Source organism: Lingula anatina, chromosome 1 (genome assembly GCF_051362555.1).
Source record: "Lingula anatina isolate TDL-2025a chromosome 1, LinAna3.0, whole genome shotgun sequence".
Classification (NCBI taxonomy): Eukaryota; Metazoa; Brachiopoda; class Lingulata; order Lingulida; family Lingulidae; genus Lingula; species Lingula anatina.
Genome location: NC_141767.1, coordinates 69,678,072 through 69,697,727, shown reverse-complemented (window position 1 = coordinate 69,697,727; position 19,656 = coordinate 69,678,072). Strand labels below are relative to the sequence as shown.

The following is a 19,656-nucleotide window of genomic DNA, read 5'->3' as shown; positions in this document are numbered from 1 at the left end:
GCCTTTGCGAACCTGACCTACCTTCTTGATGAAAAAACGAAACATAATCTATGGCTCTTTTGTTTTAGTCTCTAAGTAAAGAATAACTTGGTTTTATATTTCTATCGAGAGGTCATGAAAATCTTATTTCATAAGATCCTAATCAATTCTTATATTTGACGTATTTGAACTGGTGCGAAAAATTGCAAATAATTTTGATTGGGCGTACATTGATAAAATACAGTAGCGAATGTAGAAGTATATGGATAGAAGAATACTGACAATCATCTTAAAATGCGTTTCGAGCGTAACAGTTGCAAAAAAAAAAAATGCCATGAGTGTAGCAACCAAACGCCTTTTGAATTCTTTCCAATTAGTAAGTACAGGTAAAGCCGTGGGTGAAACAATTAAAGGCACAGTTCTGAATAAGAGAAAAGAGAAATCAGAATTTGTTAAATTGAATACATCTTTCACTTCCCCCTTTACAGAGTTTTTGTTACGCCGGTAGGGAGGTGAGTCTCTATTGACGTTTTGGAATTCCGTCGTCTTCTCGTCTTCAAAAATCACAGAATATCTATGCAGTACTCACCACTACGTACGGTGTGTTCCATTTAGCTTCCTTGTTGACGGAGCTCAGGTTATTGTCATAAAATTCTATTCCAATGTGCACTGTAAGTGCTGCACTGAGATTCTGAGTAATATTTCTTTTAGATATGAAAGAGTTCAACATAAAATGTTTTAAATATCTGAAAGTTTTATTACAAATAAAAACAATTCTGACAATAGTGTTCCAACCAAAAATTCCAACGAAAACATTTTATTTATTACACTAAGCAATGCATGGAATGTATCACTGAATAGTTTGATACTGATCACTCAAACATAAAATGTCGAAACCTCAGCGGTAGACATTCTTTCTAACAAGTATGGTGTACTATGTGGACCCAATAAGTTATACATCCTGTATGTATACATATCTAACATAAAACACAGGCCCGTACGCAGGCGATGCTTCTTTGGGGGGGAGGGGGGGGGGGGTTTGAAATTTTGACCAGGAAAGGTCTGCTCTGAATAGAAATTTGATAAAGATCCAATAATCAAGTAGAGTCAACTAATGGGGTAAAAAGGTTCACATTTTCATGAAAAGTCCTGAAACATATTATTTTATGTCACAATTCATTAAAAAAAGATTTCTCACATTTTTCTATGAGTGCTACATAACCCTGGTGAAATGCAATCATTTACCATTGGCATAAAATAGGACGGACATTTGCTTGCTACGAAGAGATTCACATCAAACAAGCACACACTCAACTATGCAGCAGTTACTGCAAAATTAGACATCTACATGTATTTAAGGTCGCATTCAGAACAGTGGACTAACAAGTCCACGGGTCAAATATGGATGACCCACTTGAATACTTCCCCATGGGGAATCTATTCAGTGTCTATTAGCGGATTAGTCGGCAAGCTTTTTAGTGGGTCGCCATATTTGAACCACAGAATAGTTAGTCCACTGTTCTGAATGCGGCCTAACAACTTGAAGTAGTAGTGTTTTAATTCTGGATAATGTTTTTTGTTTGTTTTTACAGTCAAAACAACCTGATGTTCTCTCTCTCTCTTTCTCTCTTTTTCCTTGCAAAAGTGCAGAAACTAAAATGCCATTTTGTTCTTGAAGTTGATGTGCTGTATTATTACTGTTGTTGTTAGCCGTGAACTGAAGTTAGTGTGTTGTACTGGTACTGCTGTTGTTAACTATGGACAGCATTTCCATCCACATGCACCTGATGTATTGTAGCAAAGTGGTCGTAGCCAGACTGTATGGTAAACTTGAGGTGCTGGGCTGTGAGGTTACCCCCACAATGAATCTCTTCTTCTTGTAACTGCCCATCTGTCGACTCTACATCTGAAATACCAACAGTTTAATCATTATCAGCCTCTAAGGGTACATTAACTATGAATATTTCACACTAGCTAGTGCACACTAACTGAATGCAATCAGGGTCCCGTAACTCGAAAGCAACCCGCATTGCGACCGAGCGCAAGCGTCTTTATTCTGTAACCATACCTGCCCCATATAATACACTGTAGCCTCTATGTGATATTGCTATTCGCAACACTCAATGCTTTCGCGTTACGGGGCCCAGATTAACAGATAAACATGCCTCCTCTAATTTTCAATGTACTCGTACAATCCCCAGCTTTTCTGAATTTTACTCAATTATACTCAATGCCTGTTAATGTAATTGCATTCAGCAAGAGTCTCCATGGAATTAATACACACTAGCTAGTACAATAGCTTCATTGTGAACACACCCTAAGACAACAAGCTTCATCATTACACCTGTAATGGAAATTTTTCAAACCGACAAGAATATATATATCAGTGTTCTATCTACACTAATGACTAGCAGGAACTTCTAATAATCCTAAGGATATGTTAGCAAATTCATTAGTGGCCAATATGTATTAACAATTTAACCTACAATGGGGGCCAACTTTGTATGTTCTAACTAGTACTGATTGCACAAAAATCTCAAGGAACATCCAAAATACACAAAGCTGATAAATCCCAGTGTTAAACCTTCAGTAATGTTTGTAAGTTTCTCGTGTTCAAGATAACAGGAAAGGTTTGAATTGGAAGGGGGGCAGCTTTTCTAAGAGCTATTTTAACATGATAAGAATTGTAAGGTAATAATCATGGGATATCTATAATTTTTCAAGAAGGAGGGGGGAGGCACAGATGGATTAACCTATCATGTGAGATAATGACTATAAAAATTCTCGGAAGCCAGAGGAAGATATGAAGGTTTCATAGTTGTGAGAAAAGACCTTTAGATGAGAGAGACAAAAAAGGAAAACAATTACTTCCTAACAGATTGACTCATGGATCACATATGAAGAACACAGTCATCAAGACTGGAAATCTAAAACTGAGATTAGATTGAGCTAATGAGACAACACTTTTCTTGCATTTCTTTCCATATAAGAAATAGCCAACTTATGATAAATTTCTAAACTAAATACAAAAACATAAGATTCACTGTTAACAAACACAGTTAACAAATACAGGGCAATTTTTTATCTTATCTTTCTTTGTTTATTTCTATATTTAATATTGTACTTTATCTTATTTATTGAATTATTTATTTTTGCTTTCAGTTTTCTCCAGCATTTTAAGACTGCATCTGATCACTGATCTTTTAAAACAATAGTAAATATGGAATACTTTCTTTAATTTGAAAGTATCACTTTCTCCTCATCATGCTATGCATTCATTTTAACCTTTAATTTCTTACCCTATAATTTGCAGGGAGTATCCCCCTCCACCTCACATCCCAATCTTTCTAAAAATCATGCATGAGACTTTTTACCACCCAAAAAGTTGGAAATCTGCTGTTAGTAAGAAAAATATCATTACTGTTACACCACCACCGTCTTCCAAAAAGTCAAAAATCTGCCATTAGTCTGAAAAATCTCATCTCTGATAACTGCAGAAAAGGACGCAGTTATATTTCATATCAATAATTAATAATCAATAGGTATATGAGAAGGTGGACAGCAAATTTCTTTAAGTTTACATCTTGCTACACTTCATGAAGTGAGGTTAAAAAGTAATATAATGTATATATCTATACAGATCATCATCATTTGATCCACTTCTGTACATAACAAAGCTCTTGTTTAATTTCAGAAGTGAAGACCTTGGTTATCAAAGTTGCCATGGTAATGGATTTGGGCCTCTAATTAAATATCTAATGAGGTAGCAACCAGTTAACAACACAGCATACTACTCTTTCACCCCATTTCCATAGATGTTTAGATCGATCTATCCCTGTGGGGAGTCTCACTAGATTACTGTCAGCTTGGCCGGCTTAAGCGTCTGTCCCGCCTACTAAAAGCTGAAAGGGGGTAATTAACTATGGTGCCCGCTTGGCTGACTGCAATTTAGCGTGAACCCCCATGGAGTTAGGTCGATCTAAATCTTAATATCTAGATCGATCTAAATCTCTGGGAAAGCACGCTTTGTGTGCTATGACAGAGTCATAAGAAAACACCATGGATAATGCTATTTGTTTTCAACAACTCTCTCTTTCTCTGATCAACCTTTGCTAACTGTGGCATATATCAATTCTGTATTCCCTTAAGTGCATCATTTTTGTATGTACAAATAAAGTAAAAAATAGATAGCAGACAAAATGTTTCTTACCTTTTTCCCGAAGCAATTCAAATTCTGTGGGTTCATTTGACACACTCCTTCCCACTGTAATTTTCCTAACTGAAAATATAAAATGTGATTTCTGCATACTCGATTACTACACAATGGATCGGATCACAGATTGCATTATCTTTTACAAGCAAAAACATCGAATATCATAAAGGGGACAGTAGATATTCAAAAGACCTAAAATTTAAACCAAACTATCAATGAGTGAATTTTTAACCAGTGCAATATGCAAGTTCAGTAGTTGACTAACAGACTTTTATTTCATTTTTAACTTTGCATTTTAGTTATTTGTTTTAAATTTTTTCACATATGTCTTTTAATATTCGGATATTCCTTTATTCTTATTCACTAGTGGTTTTATTAAACTATGATTCAAAGAATGTATTTATCCAACCCTTGGGATACAAATTTGATAATAATAATAAAATAAATAAACAAAACAGGTGATAAAAGACAACACAAATGATAAATTATAACTATACTTCAAGAGATACTAATATGGTTTATTCAAAATCTGTTTTACCTGGGCACTTACCATTAAAACTTTGAATCCTGACAGTGTTGATATTCATTAGTGCTTGAAATGTGATAACAAATTCTTGGGGATACAGTCCAGTTGTCACCCAAAAAGTGTCTTGACTCCTGAAAAAGATAAACCAAATGCTTAAGTATTTTTTAAATTATTTAAAAATTGTTGATGAATTACATTATATCATTTAATTACATACCCCCAAATATCCTCTACGTACATGTGCAGAAAGCAGAAAGTATGACCTTGTAATACAAAATACATATAAAACCATTAAAGTGAATTCAGTCGGCAGGGCGTCCTCAGTACATTTACAACATGAATAGGTCCATTCTAATATAATATTAATGTATTTCTACTACTTTGATATCCTCTGGTTAGTTATCAGTGTGACCCCACCTCCAACCCAATCAGATATATAAAGCAGGAAGATTGGAGCCCATCAAAACCTATGAGTTCAGAAGGGATATAAACTCTAGAGAATATTTGCTTCAACTTCCAAGTTCAACTTTCGACTAAATATCATCATGAAATATCGGGGACCAGTTTAATTTAACCAGCATGAAGAATCTTACCCGTCTATGATATTTTCAGGGGGATATTCCTCGTCTGCTGATGTTGCCAGAACCACCTGGGCTCCAGCCTTTGACGAAGCCACATCAAACATTGTGCATAATATTTTGAGAGAATTATTGAGTGAGTGTTGCACTTGTGTTTAGGTTTACAGTCTCGTAATGTCTCGTATTGTTCACGAGATTTGGGTTGTCAAGAGGGAAAGGAAAAATCGATGGTCCTACGTGGTCCTAGACCGTTCTTACCTTTCTCAACGCGATTTATAGTTATTCATCTCTAAACTGGGAGTTTTTTTTCAGTAAATTGGCAATTATAAGTGGGGCAAAAGTGTATGTTTATTCTGCCCCTTTTCTGCTTTATTTGGCTTTTTTGCGTGTGCATTCCTTCGCAAACATCGGGACGTGCGTGGAACCAAGCCTTGGAATCCTAACTAATCTCTTGAGTAAACTGATCATGACTGACCTGTACTTGTGTTGCTCTGTAGTGCGTGTATGACCGTGTTTTAGCACTGTGTTATCAACCGGTGCAGATTGTGCTATTTGTTCCTGTTATTTTTAATGAGTCGGTGGAGGAAAAGTAGCCTAGCCTGTTCATACTAAGAGTAAAAATTGTTCACAATAAGGTCGCGCGACAAGGTTATTTTCAGTTGCTTGCTCCGCAAGGTGTCGCCTGTGGAGGGGGGGGGGGCAGCACAGCCCATGTGGTTACTGTGACGAAGGTGACAAGTACTTCCGAATATTTTTCATAACTGTCATTATTCCTCATTCTATTCACAAATTTGATATTTACGGCAATGGAGAATGTGGCACTGGCAAAAGTGGGTCTAGGTGCGCACAGGTGTCCCCAACATTAACCGCTGCCAGAGAATCCCGAAGCATTAAACTACACAACCTGTAGATATTGGAAATTTGGCCAAAGTTAAGCAAATGAGGCTTTATTAGATTTGGGTAGAAATAGAGAGGAATGTCCAGTGACATGCCAACCCCCAAACACCCCATTTCCATAGATTAGATCGACCTACTTTAGATCGACCTAACTCCCTGGGGGTTCACGCTAAATAGCTGTCAGCCGGGCGGACACGAAAGTTAATTACCCTCTTGCAGCTTGTAGTAGGCGAGACGGACATTTAAGTCGGATAATCTGAAAGTAATCTAGTGAGACTCCCCGCGGGGATAGAGCGATCTAAAATCTATGGGAACAGAGCCTTAGTTTAAGTCTTGGCCTTTGACTCCTGTAACGCACCCTTAGTCAAGAATCTGAACAAATCAACGTTGGGCAGGTATGCTTTGTTTTCTACCGGCGTTTTTGTGATTTTATCAACTTGATTGTCCAGTGCCAGACCTTTTGTTCCCAGTAACTAGTAGCAAACTTTATCAGATAACAATCTGACACTAACCACGCTGTACTAACAGCGCCGTAAACCCAGTTATCAATGCTGTCATCTCTACCTGTATCTCTACCGGTATTATACCAGTGGTACGTCCGATATATATATCAGTAAGGAAATATGCTGTGATGCTTATATTTATTTGTAATACGTTAGCATCAACCTGTTCATAAAAACTTGGAACCTTTCAGTATTATTACACAATAACAGTATATTGACATCATGGGAGTTGTTATGATTAAATGCTTATAAGAAATAATAAAAACAGATTACGTAAAATAAAAAAAATGAATTAATTTTATTTGAGTTATTTTTTTTCAAACCAATTAATTATCAAACATGAATATTATTTTCAGAAACATCAACATATATTACTGCATTATAAATCTGCTGGTACACAAATGTACAGTTCTAAAATGCAAATACCAAGTACCTTTCACACACAAATGATGAGATGTAAATAATCATATGTATAAAGTAGTAAAAATTTCACAAAATGTGTGTAGGCAAGATATTTCTACAAGTAACCTCATTAATCAGTCAGGAAACCTCATAATGCCCTCAATAAATGTAGAAATTTGAGCAAGAGAAATTCTACATACATGTGTACAGGCATGACAGATTTACCATATATTGCCACCAACCTCAAACTGAATGGGCATTTTAAAGAACAAAGTGAGTTAAAAATGAATAAGTAATGAAAACAGATACTGTCATTCTTAATACTGAAAAACAATGGCACTTTGCAGCCTTCACTGCCTCACTATTTGCAAACAATGTTCTAGTCACTGTCACTGTGTACTTTTGATGAGGCATAGATGCAAGGATAACTCCTTTGAATTATATTGTGGAGGTCTTTTTTGTCATCAATCTGACACATATAACCTGAATGTACATATTGCAATTCACACCGCAGCGGCTTGTCTTAGTAAGGACTCAAACAGCTGAAAACTTGTGGCACAGTTTCAGGGACAGGATCACACAAACTACCCTTGCAGTGATGATGGATCTACTAGTGCATTATCTATGTCTTGTCCTCCTAGTTTCTCTAATACTATTTCCCCTGATCTATGCTCACATCAATCTCTACAGCTTCACCAACTTCTACGCAGTTTTTGCATCTGAAAGTATAAAGCAAAAATGTAATAAAGCACTATCAATTTACTTGTTATATATTTATATTTCAGGGCGAGAGAAAAAAGGCTGAAACCGCATATCATAATCAATATAATTGAAAATCAAATATGTATAATCAAATAGCTTTAATTGCACATACTAGTGATGATTTAATCTTTTAAAATTCAGCATGAATTTTGACTCTCTCTTGTTAAAGCATGGCCACTTTATCAAAATGTGCTTGATCAAATAATAATAATGATAATAATAATAACCTGCACACATGATGTAATGGTCAACTGCCACAAAAATGAGTTGATATGTACTTGGTAGCCTGAGAAATAATATCAGGTATTAATTTGAGCAGCAATAATAGCAATAATACCACAGAGTTATCAACGACACAAGCATATGATATGGTGTTATATAGCAAAATTTCATGCATAACTTGCTGTCGCCGTGTCCTCCTCAAACTATCGTGCACATCAGCTTTTGATTTTCAATGTCATCAAAATGTTACATTGTTGTTAGTAAGATCTGTGTATCTGCTATTCAAATAGTATCATTTGGAAAATAACTTAAAAATTTAATTATGCTTTTGCAACACGAAATTATCATTAACTTTGCCGGTTCACGTGTACACAGTACCTTGCTATCAATGCTGCTCTTTTCTCCCCAACTCGCCACTGACAGGCTAACCACATCGTTCCAAAACAAAGTTGGCATGATCCTTTACTTTTGGTGTTGGCAGTTTCTCCCCGGTAACATCGTCTTCGGTTAAAAACAACGTATCGTATTCACCCATCTTTGCATTGCTCCTGTACAAAATGTCCGCTTGCTGCCCCCCAAGGGAAAAATCGTAGCACGTGGCTAGTAACGCAAGACCTGTGACGTATAACGCGCGCGACCTTATTGGCCATGGGAAATATATAAATTACAACCGAATTCTTACGATGTTGTATGGGCAGTCGCTGTAGGCCTACACCAAACATTCACATGCTGAAGCATAAAAAAGAACATAATAAAAGTGAATAAATACGAGGTTGTAGGCATACTCAGTGGCCGATTTGAGGGGAGGGGAGGTTCAGGGGTTTTTTGCCCCCCCCCCCCCCTTCAATATCTGAAAAAAATCACACAAATGGTCCCCTCTTGAATATAGAATTTTGACTAGCTGAATCATAGTTCTAAACCGTACCTAATGGCACCACTCGCCCTGTAAAATACCAAAATTTTTCGGGGCCCTTTACCGGGCCCCGAACCCCATGCCAAGGGGGGGGGGTCGGCTTCGCATCTGTGACCCCCCTCCCCCCTTCAAATAATCCTGGATACGCCCCTGATACAGACAAATATTTGGACCACGAATGGAAAATAGTTTATTTCATGCTTATTTTACTGTCAGTAGGGTAGCCTACGTGTATCCCCTTCCTATTACAATAGCCCCCCTATTCAGTGACAAGCAAACTTAAATCGCTAAAAAATTAATTGCTCTATACAGAAGATTCTCATAATTTTTTCAAACGTTATGCTTGAAGGAGATAAATTAAAGAGCAAAACCAGTGGTGACCGAATTTTCAAAGAGATTATTAAAAACGTTTTCACAGCTGGACGTTTTAGCCCCATTCACACCTACATGGCGATTCTAACGCGCTTAGCTAAATTCACTTTTTTGCGTTCACACATGTAAAAACGAAATCGCGATTTACCTTGCTGGATCTGGTAATTGCAACTGCGCTCCCTAGGGGAGTCACGGTATATCCTGTTGATCATGCGCAGTAGCTGCCTTCAAGACCATGCTTTCGGTGTGTACGGTGTTATTTTCTGTTTAATACTCTCATCTGCCCAAATATTTAGTTATGCTGCCACTGAGTTTTCAGACCAGTACGTCCTCGTGGCCATTTTGCTGACTGCTAAGAAACTTGAAATTGCGTGGACAGTTTCTTTTCTTTCACTTTCCAGTCGGCGAATAGATGTATTTAGCTAATGTTTCGTTTCAATAAAGGGAACCGGAGAAGATCAGCATTGGTCAGAATTGTGCCGGAAGTGACGTGCAGTGGTGTTAGAAACGAAGCTGAGTGGTCATTTTAACATAGAGGTGAACGGCAGTGAAGACGGGTTGTCGGAGGAAAAAGAAGTTTTCTAAACAACATGGTAAGATAACTCTCTTTTTTTACGCATTTTGGGCAGAGAAAACTTGTAGAAATAATAAATGCATGATATGAAAACGTGACACGGAACTTCAAGGTGCAAAATCGTGCTTAATCCGGGTCAACTTGTTTAGAAATAAATGCTGCGTCGACCGCCAGCGCGACAAAAAGCGTAAAGGGGAAATAATTCCCGGGAGTCTATAAATCGTCGCCATGTGGAAATTTGGCATTAATATAATCCGATATGTCCATATCTAAGTATTTTTGGGTGTTTTATGGTATGGGCTGCAATTACAACGATGTTTTAGAGGTCTTGAAGGACCTTGTGAAAACCAGGTAGTAGTTCGTAACTAACAAGTGGAATGTACCGATCTCCGACTGCTGTGCACAGCTGTATCGATTTGGCGTCTCGACTGCGTTCACACTAGAAGCTTTAGCCTACATCGATAGAATCGCGATTTGGGCTTAATCGCGATTGAAAGTGTCTCGTGTGAATGGGGTTAGTGTGACAGTAACGTAGGTGTTCTTTTTTGGGGTGAGAAGATTAATTATTTTTTATTATTCATGGTTCCAGGAGACGGTGAAATTTCGATACCAAATCCTTCACGTGGAACCCTAACATAATCAAACATAGTTTGCAATCTGTGCACTTAATATATTTAAGAGCATGCCTGTGACCTCATTTACGCCTAATTGGGATTGGGTGTGTAGCCGGGGCTCATGGGGCGCACCGCTCGAGGCTGCACCACGACCACACCCAAAGTAAAAGATGTAAAGAAAATAAGGGGGAGTGAATAAAAAAGTGGTCGTATGCGGAATCATCTTCATTACTCAAGGGAGGAGTGATTTTTAAACGAAATGTACTTGAAAGACTTAAAAAAAAAAAAAAAAATATCTCTGGTTCCGCCTCGTATTAATACGTGTTCTCCAAGCATCCCCCACCGAAATTCATTCGTAGGCCTACTGTACATGTAGCACTGAATGCGCCATCTCGAGTTTGGGCTTGAGTTTGGGCTTGGTTTCTTCTTAACCCCCGACGGTATTTTAACGGAATATTATATCCGTAGAATGGCCCATCTCCCCACTGCCCAGCTTATAAAACAAAATGGTGGTGGTGGGAGGGGGGGGGGAGGATCCCCAGACACACCGAACCATGTCTCATTCATCATTCACTATTGTACAATTCTGAAAAGTGTAAACGTACGTTAAGGACACAGAATTTTTCTACGAAATAGTCCAATTAAAAAAATTAGTGATAATATGTGCACTTTATAATGGCATTTTATGTAATACTCCTTTCATTTCTCTCCTTTTCCCAGCGCTGATGGCAAAGGAATAAAATGAAAAACTGCGTAAGTATTCCCACGTCCAGTTTGAGTCCAAAGTGTAGAGAAAATATCTGATATCAATAAATATAATCAACATCCAGTTAGACTGATAATTTTTATTACTATATCAGCAATTTCCACCTTTCATTTAGGTGTAACATTAATTGTTACTACATAATTACAAAAATATAATTACTTATTTAGTATTTCAAAAACGAATAAAAAGAAAAATGAGAGTTTGCAAAACTTCGATCGTTTCTAAACATTTCACGTTCCAACTACCAAAAAATGTTGATCGCAGAAGATTATCTGAGGCCGCCGTTTTCTTTCTGTTACATCTTTCCGAGGAGGAATGCTGCGAAGGTGGACATCAGTCCCATAACAAGCAGACTGCTGGACACTGTGCCGCTGCCGTTGCAAAGTTCCCCGCTGCACACACACACAATCCCCTTCAAACCCTGTGCAGTCTCCTCCTGGCAACCATTGGTCTGGCCGGCAACGGCACATGTGCGAGCGACGGTCTGGACTTCTGCAAACAGATAAAATAGAACTTCTGCAGAATTCTGCATTTGTCAAAAACAGACAGTCATGACGATTTCATACAAGCTGTACTGCCTCGACTACTTAAGCGTATTAACTGTCATATCAAAGTATTAAACACACAAGGTATGTCAATATTTTATTTTCAGGTGAAATTTAAGAGGCTATCGCTCTCACCTGAAGTCTCAGCCTTGGTTTTAAGACAGCCAGCGGGGCACTCTGTTGTTTTACCCGACTTTGCAGCCTTATCAAACGGGTCGTTACAATTTGTGCATGAGTAACACTTCACTGCGCTAGCTGAAAAAAACATTAATCATTTGTTTTAATGCGCCATTTACTCTCTGTTAAAGATGTAATAAGAAATCCTCGTAGTAGTACTGATAGCCTATGAACATAGTTAAATATGATGATGTTCTAAGCTAGGTTGGTTCGTCGGAATGTGCGTGGAAGGCTGATTGGAAAAATCAGAAGCAATATTGAAGTAAGAGTTGCATGTCTGTTTGAGCCCATTCAGAATAGGGACTAACTAGTCCAAGGGTCAAATATGGCTTTAATGCAGACATTCCTTATCTTAACGGTAGACCTAGACACCGACAGACCACGTAAGACGCTAAATAAAATGTATTTTGCAATAATCATAAAAGCAACCTCCAAAAAAGGCCATCAAACCTTGAATGTTTCTGGGACCATCACACGTCCTAAAACCATTATGCGGTTCAAACTGTGCATCAGAGAATTCGGGCAATTTTTGAAATTGTTTTTCTATATCAATTTAGATATCAAAGGAATCAAAACAGACATTTTACACATTTTAACTAGAGAATCAAAGGGGCGATACCGCCTCCGGGTATTGTACCACCAGCTGGAATAAGCGCATATTCGATTGAAAACAGAAAAGGGACACCACCTCCAGTATTGTACTCAGTACTTGACAAGCTTTACAAAGTGCAGTAATTTTTTGTTGAAGATTACAATTTATAACAAAATCATGGGGAAAGTAAAAGGTAAAATCCGAATTTGTGAAGTGCAGCACATGGCAAAAAGTACGTGAAAGTCAAATTCAAGGTCACAGGAAGTTCAATAGTATCTGTGGGCATATCTTTGCCAGTTTTGAAAATATAAGGGACAGAAAATTTGCCAAGTTCAGTTCATGGTGAAAAAAAAGGCCAAAGGTCAATTTCAAGGTCACAGATTAGTAGGATATGACTTCCTTCTCAAGTTCAACAGTGACTATGTGCATATCTCGACCAGTTTAGGAGATATAAGGGACAGAAAATTTGCAAAATTCAGTTCACGGTGAAAAGTAAGTTAAAGGTCAATTTCAAGGTCACAGTTAGCATCCTATTCAAGTTCAATAGTAACTATGGACATATCTCTGCTAGTTTTGGAAATATAAGGGACCGAACATTTGCAAAGTTCAGTTCATAGAGAAAAATATTCCAAAGGTCAATTTCAAGGTCAGAGCTGGATTGTCAGAATATGACTTTCTATTCAAGTTCAATATGGACATATCCCTGCTAATTTTGGAGTTATTTCCGTTTTATTTTCACCACTGAACATTGCGACGTTGTACATTTTGATGTACACCTCGTAAACCGTATGGAAAACAAACAAACAAAAAAAACAAACAAACACTACTTCCAGTTGTGTACTTGACAAGCTCTAAGAAATGCAAAAGACAAGAGATCTCTAGCATTTACGGTTCCAGAATTAGAGAAAGGTTTCATTTTTGGCATCTAATGGCTGCTTCTCGCTGCCCATAATATTATAGGTTAGGTCTCTGCAGTTTCTGACAAAAGCCCATTTTTAGAAAATTCTGGCCCGTTTGACCTTGAAATAAAGGTCAAAGGGCAAATCCATGGGCAAATTTGAAATCTCCACATATGGCTTTCGGCCAGCCATCTATATAAATTTTTCCCATAATTCCTTCGGTTTGGGAGATATTTAGCATTTAATTTTGCAAATGTTGGGCAAGGGTGCATTGCGACGAGCACCTAGACCAGTGCACCGACAAAGCCCAAAATTTACGTGGATCGAGTTGAGATTATATGTGACCTAAATCCAAGAGAAGGGTACATAGGCTCTTGAAGTCTAGGAGGAGAAGCGGTAACGGTGACATGGCGGCTGAGCCGGCGGACGAGACAGGTCGGGACTAAAACCATGTGTACTGCCAGGTTAGGTACATAAAAACCAAATCTAGATTTCACCACATATAACAGAAAATGAAAACTGATCTATTTAACTGACGTTGTCGTTATTTGGTTCCCACGTACTTTAGACACTATGTTTATTTACAATGGAATTTATTTAAATAAAAGGGACTTTATTTTATTTTATTTTAATTTTTAAATCTTTAAAAGGATAATTCAGTTACTCATTAGAATTAAATTTAGATTCCGTTGTGCTATGGACTGTATAAAGGCGGGAGCAGAACGCCTATGGTTCGGGAAGGACTCCAACGGCAAGCGTTTAATTCGGTGGGCGACGAGGTAAGGAAACCTTATACTTAATTTTCTGATGGAAGTTCATTTGTGTAGTCTGTTGATTATATTTTAAGACTAAACTTTTCATTTTCTATATTAAATTGAAACTGTGCCTTACTCATTTCTTATTTAGTGTAGATAATGAAAGATAAGCTTTATAAATGATACATAATTCTTCTATTTTTCTACTGCAGTTATGACTTTCAAGGCGTGCACAGGCTTCTTACAGGCCTACTTTTGACGCGCCTCTTGCTAAAGGGGGCTACTTCTTGCAATTTCCACATAACAAACATCCATACACGACAAAACAAAATTGAACTTTAATTTTTATAAGTCTTCCTATTAATTACAACTATAACCTGGAGTCATAAATTTTAGCAAAAGTGTTTTTGTTAACCTTATCATTTTTATCTTTATTTAGTTTTAATAGAATAGTCCACTAAATGTTTATCTAGCATAAAATGTTTTTACTACTTGTATTTTCTTTTATGCATCTTTTTTTCTACAAACCCTATCCTTCTTTTTTTACTCTTTCAGTATATATCCCATAATATTAGCAAAGCATGGCTATTTGCCAAGAAAACAAAAAGTTATTTTTATAAATATATTTATGAGACAAGTAATATCTTAGGTTTATAAGTCTATATGGCAGCTTTACACCTACAAATCTAATGTTTACTCTTGTTGAAAGGTTATTTTCTCTAAAGTAGCATAGTCTGAAGGCTTTCAAACTTACTTGTATCGATAGAAACCCAGCAAACAACGAGCAAAATAGCAACAATGGAAAACTTGGTCATCCTGTCAAGATGGTAAATGAAATCTTCCAAAGTTTCGGTTCTGCTTAATCGGCACGCCTTGTCCTCAAACTGACGCCTTTCCTTGCTGTGGACCTTTTATACACGCTGTTGCCCCTTAACAACAGCCATCCAATCGAATCACATCGCGGTCCGTATGTGTTTTCGTTATGACGCGTAATTTAAGTTACGCCTATTCATTCACTCCTATTTCTTCTACTATCTAAAACCGAAAATGCGTCTTTCTAAATTCATTTGATAAATATATTTTATATTCCTCTTTTTACCAAAAGAAGATTAGATCTTAGCGTGTTACATGGCAAAGCAGTATAAAAACTTTGTTCCTTCAAACACGGACTCCACAGCTGGGAAATTATCAGGTGGTTTATGGGTTTAGCATGGGGTCTTCAAGGGTAAGGTAGGATTTCGCAATGCTAATTTTCAGGTTTATTTGAAGGGGGGTCCGCGGATGCGACGTCGACACTCCCCCCCCCCCTTTGGCGTGGGGTTCGGGGCCCGGGGCCCCTAAAATTTTGGTATTTTTGATCATTTTAGAGGGTGAACGGTGCCATTTGGTACGGTTCAGAACTATGATTCAGCTAGTCAAAGTCTTATTTCAAGAGAGGACCATTTGTGTTTTTTTTTTCAGAAATCGAAGGGGGGGGGGGGTCAAGACCCCACTTACCCCCCCCCCTCCAATCCGCCACAGATTTTTGATGTGGTTTGTTTTCCCTAAAATATTCCGAAGAAAACGTTGCTGACAGTTCCTGAATGCGGTTGAAATGGTTGAAATTTGCGACAGACTTGTAATAGGAAAAAACTTCACCCTCGTTTTTCTTTGGGCCTTTTTCGAAGGAACAGTTGCTACAAGTAAACCTGTCAGTTTGTTTGTTGAAACTTCCCATTTTCCATTCATTTAATAATCTATTGCACGAATCTGTCGAATTTAATGATATGCAAATACATCCACCAGTTTTATGTTTTATTGCTTCAGTCAATGTAATGAGATTAACTTATCTTTGACTGCACAGGGTTCGGGCCAACTTTTTTGTGTCGAGTTTAAGCTAACTTCGTGATTAATAATTGCATGTATCGTGTGCCTTGATAATAACACATTTTATAACATTTTAACTCCATTAGTTACATATGATCGTGAAATTCACATTACGCAAGGAAGCTTAATGCCTCTCCTTGGCTTTTTCATTTTTTTTAAGTTTCTACAAACGTGTCCGTATATTATCTGGACTTAAGACCAATGATTACCACCCCATGCTCTAGACAAATGGATGGACTTCAAACTGTTTATGAAGAGTAACCTTTTCGTGATACCATTGTTTGTCCTATCCCATTAATTGTGGATATTTGTCTAATAAATTGAATTAATCATACAAATCTGCGACATTACGTTTCTTTACAAGTATATTAAATAAACTTAATTTGCAGGACTATATCAAATAACTTATCCAAGTTTAGCTCGGAGAGAGATATAGGGGGAGGCTACGTGATGGCACGTGCACGTGCAGGAATCCTACCCTCTACCAGGGCGACATATTGATTTTACACAGATATTCACAGATATGTCTCTAGATAGACTGACAACAGACTAAAATGACCGTCTATCTAAAGACATTTCTGTGAATATCTGTGGAAAATCAATCTGTCGCCCTGGTAGAGGGTACAGGAATCCAGCCTTGTGTGTTTGATGATAGTCCGATGTCTGGCACGTTCCCTGAATAGGGTGCCGCTTTTAAAGATTTCGTCCAACCAAGGAGTTTTTAGCCCCCCCCCCCCCCCCATGTCCTTTTATCTTATATCTTTAGTTGTAGCTAGGGGGTGAATACATACTAAAACTAACAATACAGTCATATCCATGCTTTTTGTAAGTTAGGCATTTAACGTGTGTTAAATATCTTTCACTTTGTCCTTTCACTATTTTAGTGACGCATTAACCTCATTGCTCTTCTTAGAAGAAGTTTCACGTTAACAAGAAATCGTAATTTATATTGATAAGATGTTTTTTCAAGATTAAATCTGAACTTTGACAAAACTGGGGTAAACTGGATATTAAGCAAACAGAAAGTAAACATTACACCACTTTATGAATAAGTGAGAAACTAGTAAAGACTGTGACCTTTATCTCTGACCAGGGTCGGATCCAGGATCATTTGAAGCAGGTGGGTCCACGGACGCGAAGCCGACCCTCCGCCCCCTTTGCGTGGGGTTCGGGGCCGCTTAAGGGCCCCGAAATAAATTGGTATTTTAGAGGGCGAACGGTGCTATTTGGTACGGTTTAGAACTACAGTATGATTCAGCTAGTCAAAATTATAATTTCAAGCGGGGACCATTGGTGTGATTTTTTTTTAGAAATCGAAGGGACCCCTTGACTCCCCCCCCCCCATCTAAATCCGCCACTGTCTGACTAATTCCGTAGTTGTCATACATGACAAAAGTGTTCTTGTTACACCAGTAGTCATGTAGGCCTCATAGATCTGTGTTGCTATTGTAACGGATTTTATTTAAGTCCAGTTTACAGTAATTAAATAAGGATCTGTCATTGTTTTAAAGGTTCCGATCAAATAAGAAACGAGCAACATAAAGAGTAAAGTTTATTAAAGTCCATCAAAACAAAATGTTCCAGTAAGTAAAAGTCCTGTGTGTGCATTAATGTCCAAAATGAAACATCCGTTCCGAGTACTGGAATCGTAGGAACACAGGTCGACACTCAACTACGGTGCGGTCTGCGACGAAGGGTTCCGACACGGCGCGAACCCTGTGCACTGTACCTGCGAGAATCTAGACGGTAGATTCCCCGAGTGCTGCCAGCCAACGGTAACCTAGGGTTCCGACACGGCGTAAACCCTGTACCGGCGTGAACAGAAACAACCAACCGCTCCAGTACCATAGAGAGTGAAACTCGCTAAATAGGAGCCTCGAGCTGAAAGCGTCTCCTGAATCCTAAGTCTTCAGCTCAGATTGAGGTGAGCCCACTGCATAACAAAAAGGCCGATGTCATTCTAACCCAGGGGGCGTGAGAGGGAGGGTATGAACGTTTCCTACCTTTCTCTGATTCCCATCGGAACTTATTGATACTGCAAATGTCCATAGAAATGGTACACTGATCATAAATATATTAAATCAATGAAGAGGCACATAAATCTCCCCCAACAATCATACCCTCTACCAGGGCGACTGATAGATTTTTACGGATATTCACAGATATGTCTCTAGCTAGATAGATTGTCATTTTAACTGACTTAGAGACATATCATAAAAATCCTCTGACGGTTTTGAGATAGGATAGGCCGTACTCATGCATGAGCATCAAATGCTGACTCAACGGTTAGCTTAAATCAATACCTACATGAAGATTGTGTAATGAAAATTTTAGTTACCACGTGGACTGTTGTTTTAAGTTGATAAATGTTTACCCTCTACCAGGGCGACTGATAGATTTTTACGGATATTCACAGATATGTCTCTAGCTAGATAGATTGTCATTTTAACTGACTTAGAGTTAAAATGACAATCTATCTAGCTAGAGACATATCTGTGAATATCCGTAAAAATCTATCAGTCGCCCTGGTAGAGGGTAAACATTTATCAACTTAAAACAACAGTCCACGTGGTAACTAAAATTTTCATTACACAATCTTCATGTAGGTATTGATTTAAGCTAACCGTTGAGTCAGCATTTGATGCTCATGCATGAGTACGGCCTATCCTATCTCAAAACCGTCAGAGGATTTTTATTTTCGCAACTATTTAATCTGTGTTTGATATTTTTGTGTTTAACATTGAAATGCACTCATGTACCAAATATTGAGTACCTGGAATGTTTACTCTAATTTGTTCAAAGTCTTTTTATGTATAAAACAATTTTGTTCAAGACTATGCTTAATTTTCGTCTCTATGTTTAGCTGTACTATTAATTAATGTTGAAAAAAAAGAATAAAGACGGAAATAAACTTCATGTATGGAAAAGCATAACGTTGATATCTGTATTCTTTTAAGTTTACCACTTCCTTCCTCAGTTTTGATTTTCAACTGAATTCGTCCCGTGATTGCACAGCTGATTTTTAACGCTATGATGGGTTTAGAATCCATTTTTTCTCTGTGGTTCGTTGATTTTCGGAAGCAAAAGAGTAAAATGAAAATGGTTTATATCTACTGTCAAACGTCACCTCTTACATTTTCTGTTTGAAAAAGGGTTTAAGACTAGTTTATGGTACCTTGATATTCTTTTCCTTTGGAGTTTAGGTTCAAAGATACAGTTTGCACCTTGTCATGTGCCCTCACTTTGATAAATGTTGTATTTTCAGTGGTAATAATTGAGGATAGCCCAGAGTGAAAATCAACCAAGATTTCGTGGAAAAAATAATGGCAGACTAGCAAATGACGAATAAAAACTGACAAAATTTTTAAAATGGAGGTTTTTCTGGTTGTTTTCTGAATGGCAGTCTATTGTACGACAGTGCAAATTCACCTTGAGTTCGGTTTCACTTTTGTATTGCTTTCTAAGAAGACATTCCATGTGCATGAGTTTCACCCTTGTAAA

The 19,656-nt window shown here is 37.7% G+C and overlaps 2 protein-coding genes and 1 long non-coding RNA gene across 4 annotated transcripts; all 3 read right to left on the bottom strand.

The window, feature by feature from the left end:
* Positions 1-1,005: 1,005 nt before the first annotated feature.
* Positions 1,006-18,268, bottom strand: LOC106174924 (intraflagellar transport protein 25 homolog). Of its 2 annotated transcripts, none has more exons than XM_013556702.3 (4): positions 18,159-18,268; positions 4,743-4,849; positions 4,190-4,258; positions 1,006-1,885 (listed from the first exon to the last, which is right to left on the bottom strand). In XM_013556702.3, the coding sequence occupies exons 1-4, from the start codon at positions 18,173-18,175 to the stop codon at positions 1,731-1,733; spliced, it is 348 nt and encodes a 115-aa protein (XP_013412156.1). In that variant the 5' UTR covers positions 18,176-18,268; the 3' UTR covers positions 1,006-1,730. The 2 variants fall into 2 exon arrangements, with proteins under 2 accessions (XP_013412156.1, XP_013412153.1); XM_013556699.2 differs by lacking the exon at positions 18,159-18,268 and adding an exon at positions 5,312-5,496.
* On the bottom strand, positions 6,976-9,435 carry LOC106174926 (uncharacterized). The gene is made up of 3 exons (XR_001239642.2): positions 8,461-9,435; positions 8,088-8,146; positions 6,976-7,817 (listed from the first exon to the last, which is right to left on the bottom strand). It is a non-coding gene; the product is annotated as an uncharacterized LOC106174926 (long non-coding RNA).
* Positions 11,386-15,402, bottom strand: LOC106174925 (uncharacterized). Its single transcript, XM_013556703.2, has 3 exons — positions 15,044-15,402; positions 12,002-12,121; positions 11,386-11,813 (listed from the first exon to the last, which is right to left on the bottom strand). Exons 1-3 carry the CDS (start codon positions 15,102-15,104, stop codon positions 11,617-11,619), a joined length of 378 nt encoding a protein of 125 aa, XP_013412157.2. The 5' UTR covers positions 15,105-15,402; the 3' UTR covers positions 11,386-11,616.
* Positions 18,269-19,656: the final 1,388 nt, after the last annotated feature.

Coding starts and splice junctions, on each gene's coding strand:
- LOC106174924 (XM_013556699.2), bottom strand. CDS start 5,403: ATGTTTGATGTGGCTTCGTCAAAGGCTGGAGCCCAGGTGGTTCTGGCA. Junction 4,850..5,311: donor CCTGAAAATATCATAGACGG/GTAAGATTCTTC, acceptor TATCTTTTTCAG/GAGTCAAGACACTTTTTGGG. Junction 4,259..4,742: donor CAGGATTCAAAGTTTTAATG/GTAAGTGCCCAG, acceptor TTATATTTTCAG/TTAGGAAAATTACAGTGGGA.
- LOC106174925 (XM_013556703.2), bottom strand. CDS start 15,104: ATGACCAAGTTTTCCATTGTTGCTATTTTGCTCGTTGTTTGCTGGGTT. Junction 12,122..15,043: donor CTGGGTTTCTATCGATACAA/GTAAGTTTGAAA, acceptor TGTTTTTTTCAG/CTAGCGCAGTGAAGTGTTAC. Junction 11,814..12,001: donor AACCAAGGCTGAGACTTCAG/GTGAGAGCGATA, acceptor ATCTGTTTGCAG/AAGTCCAGACCGTCGCTCGC.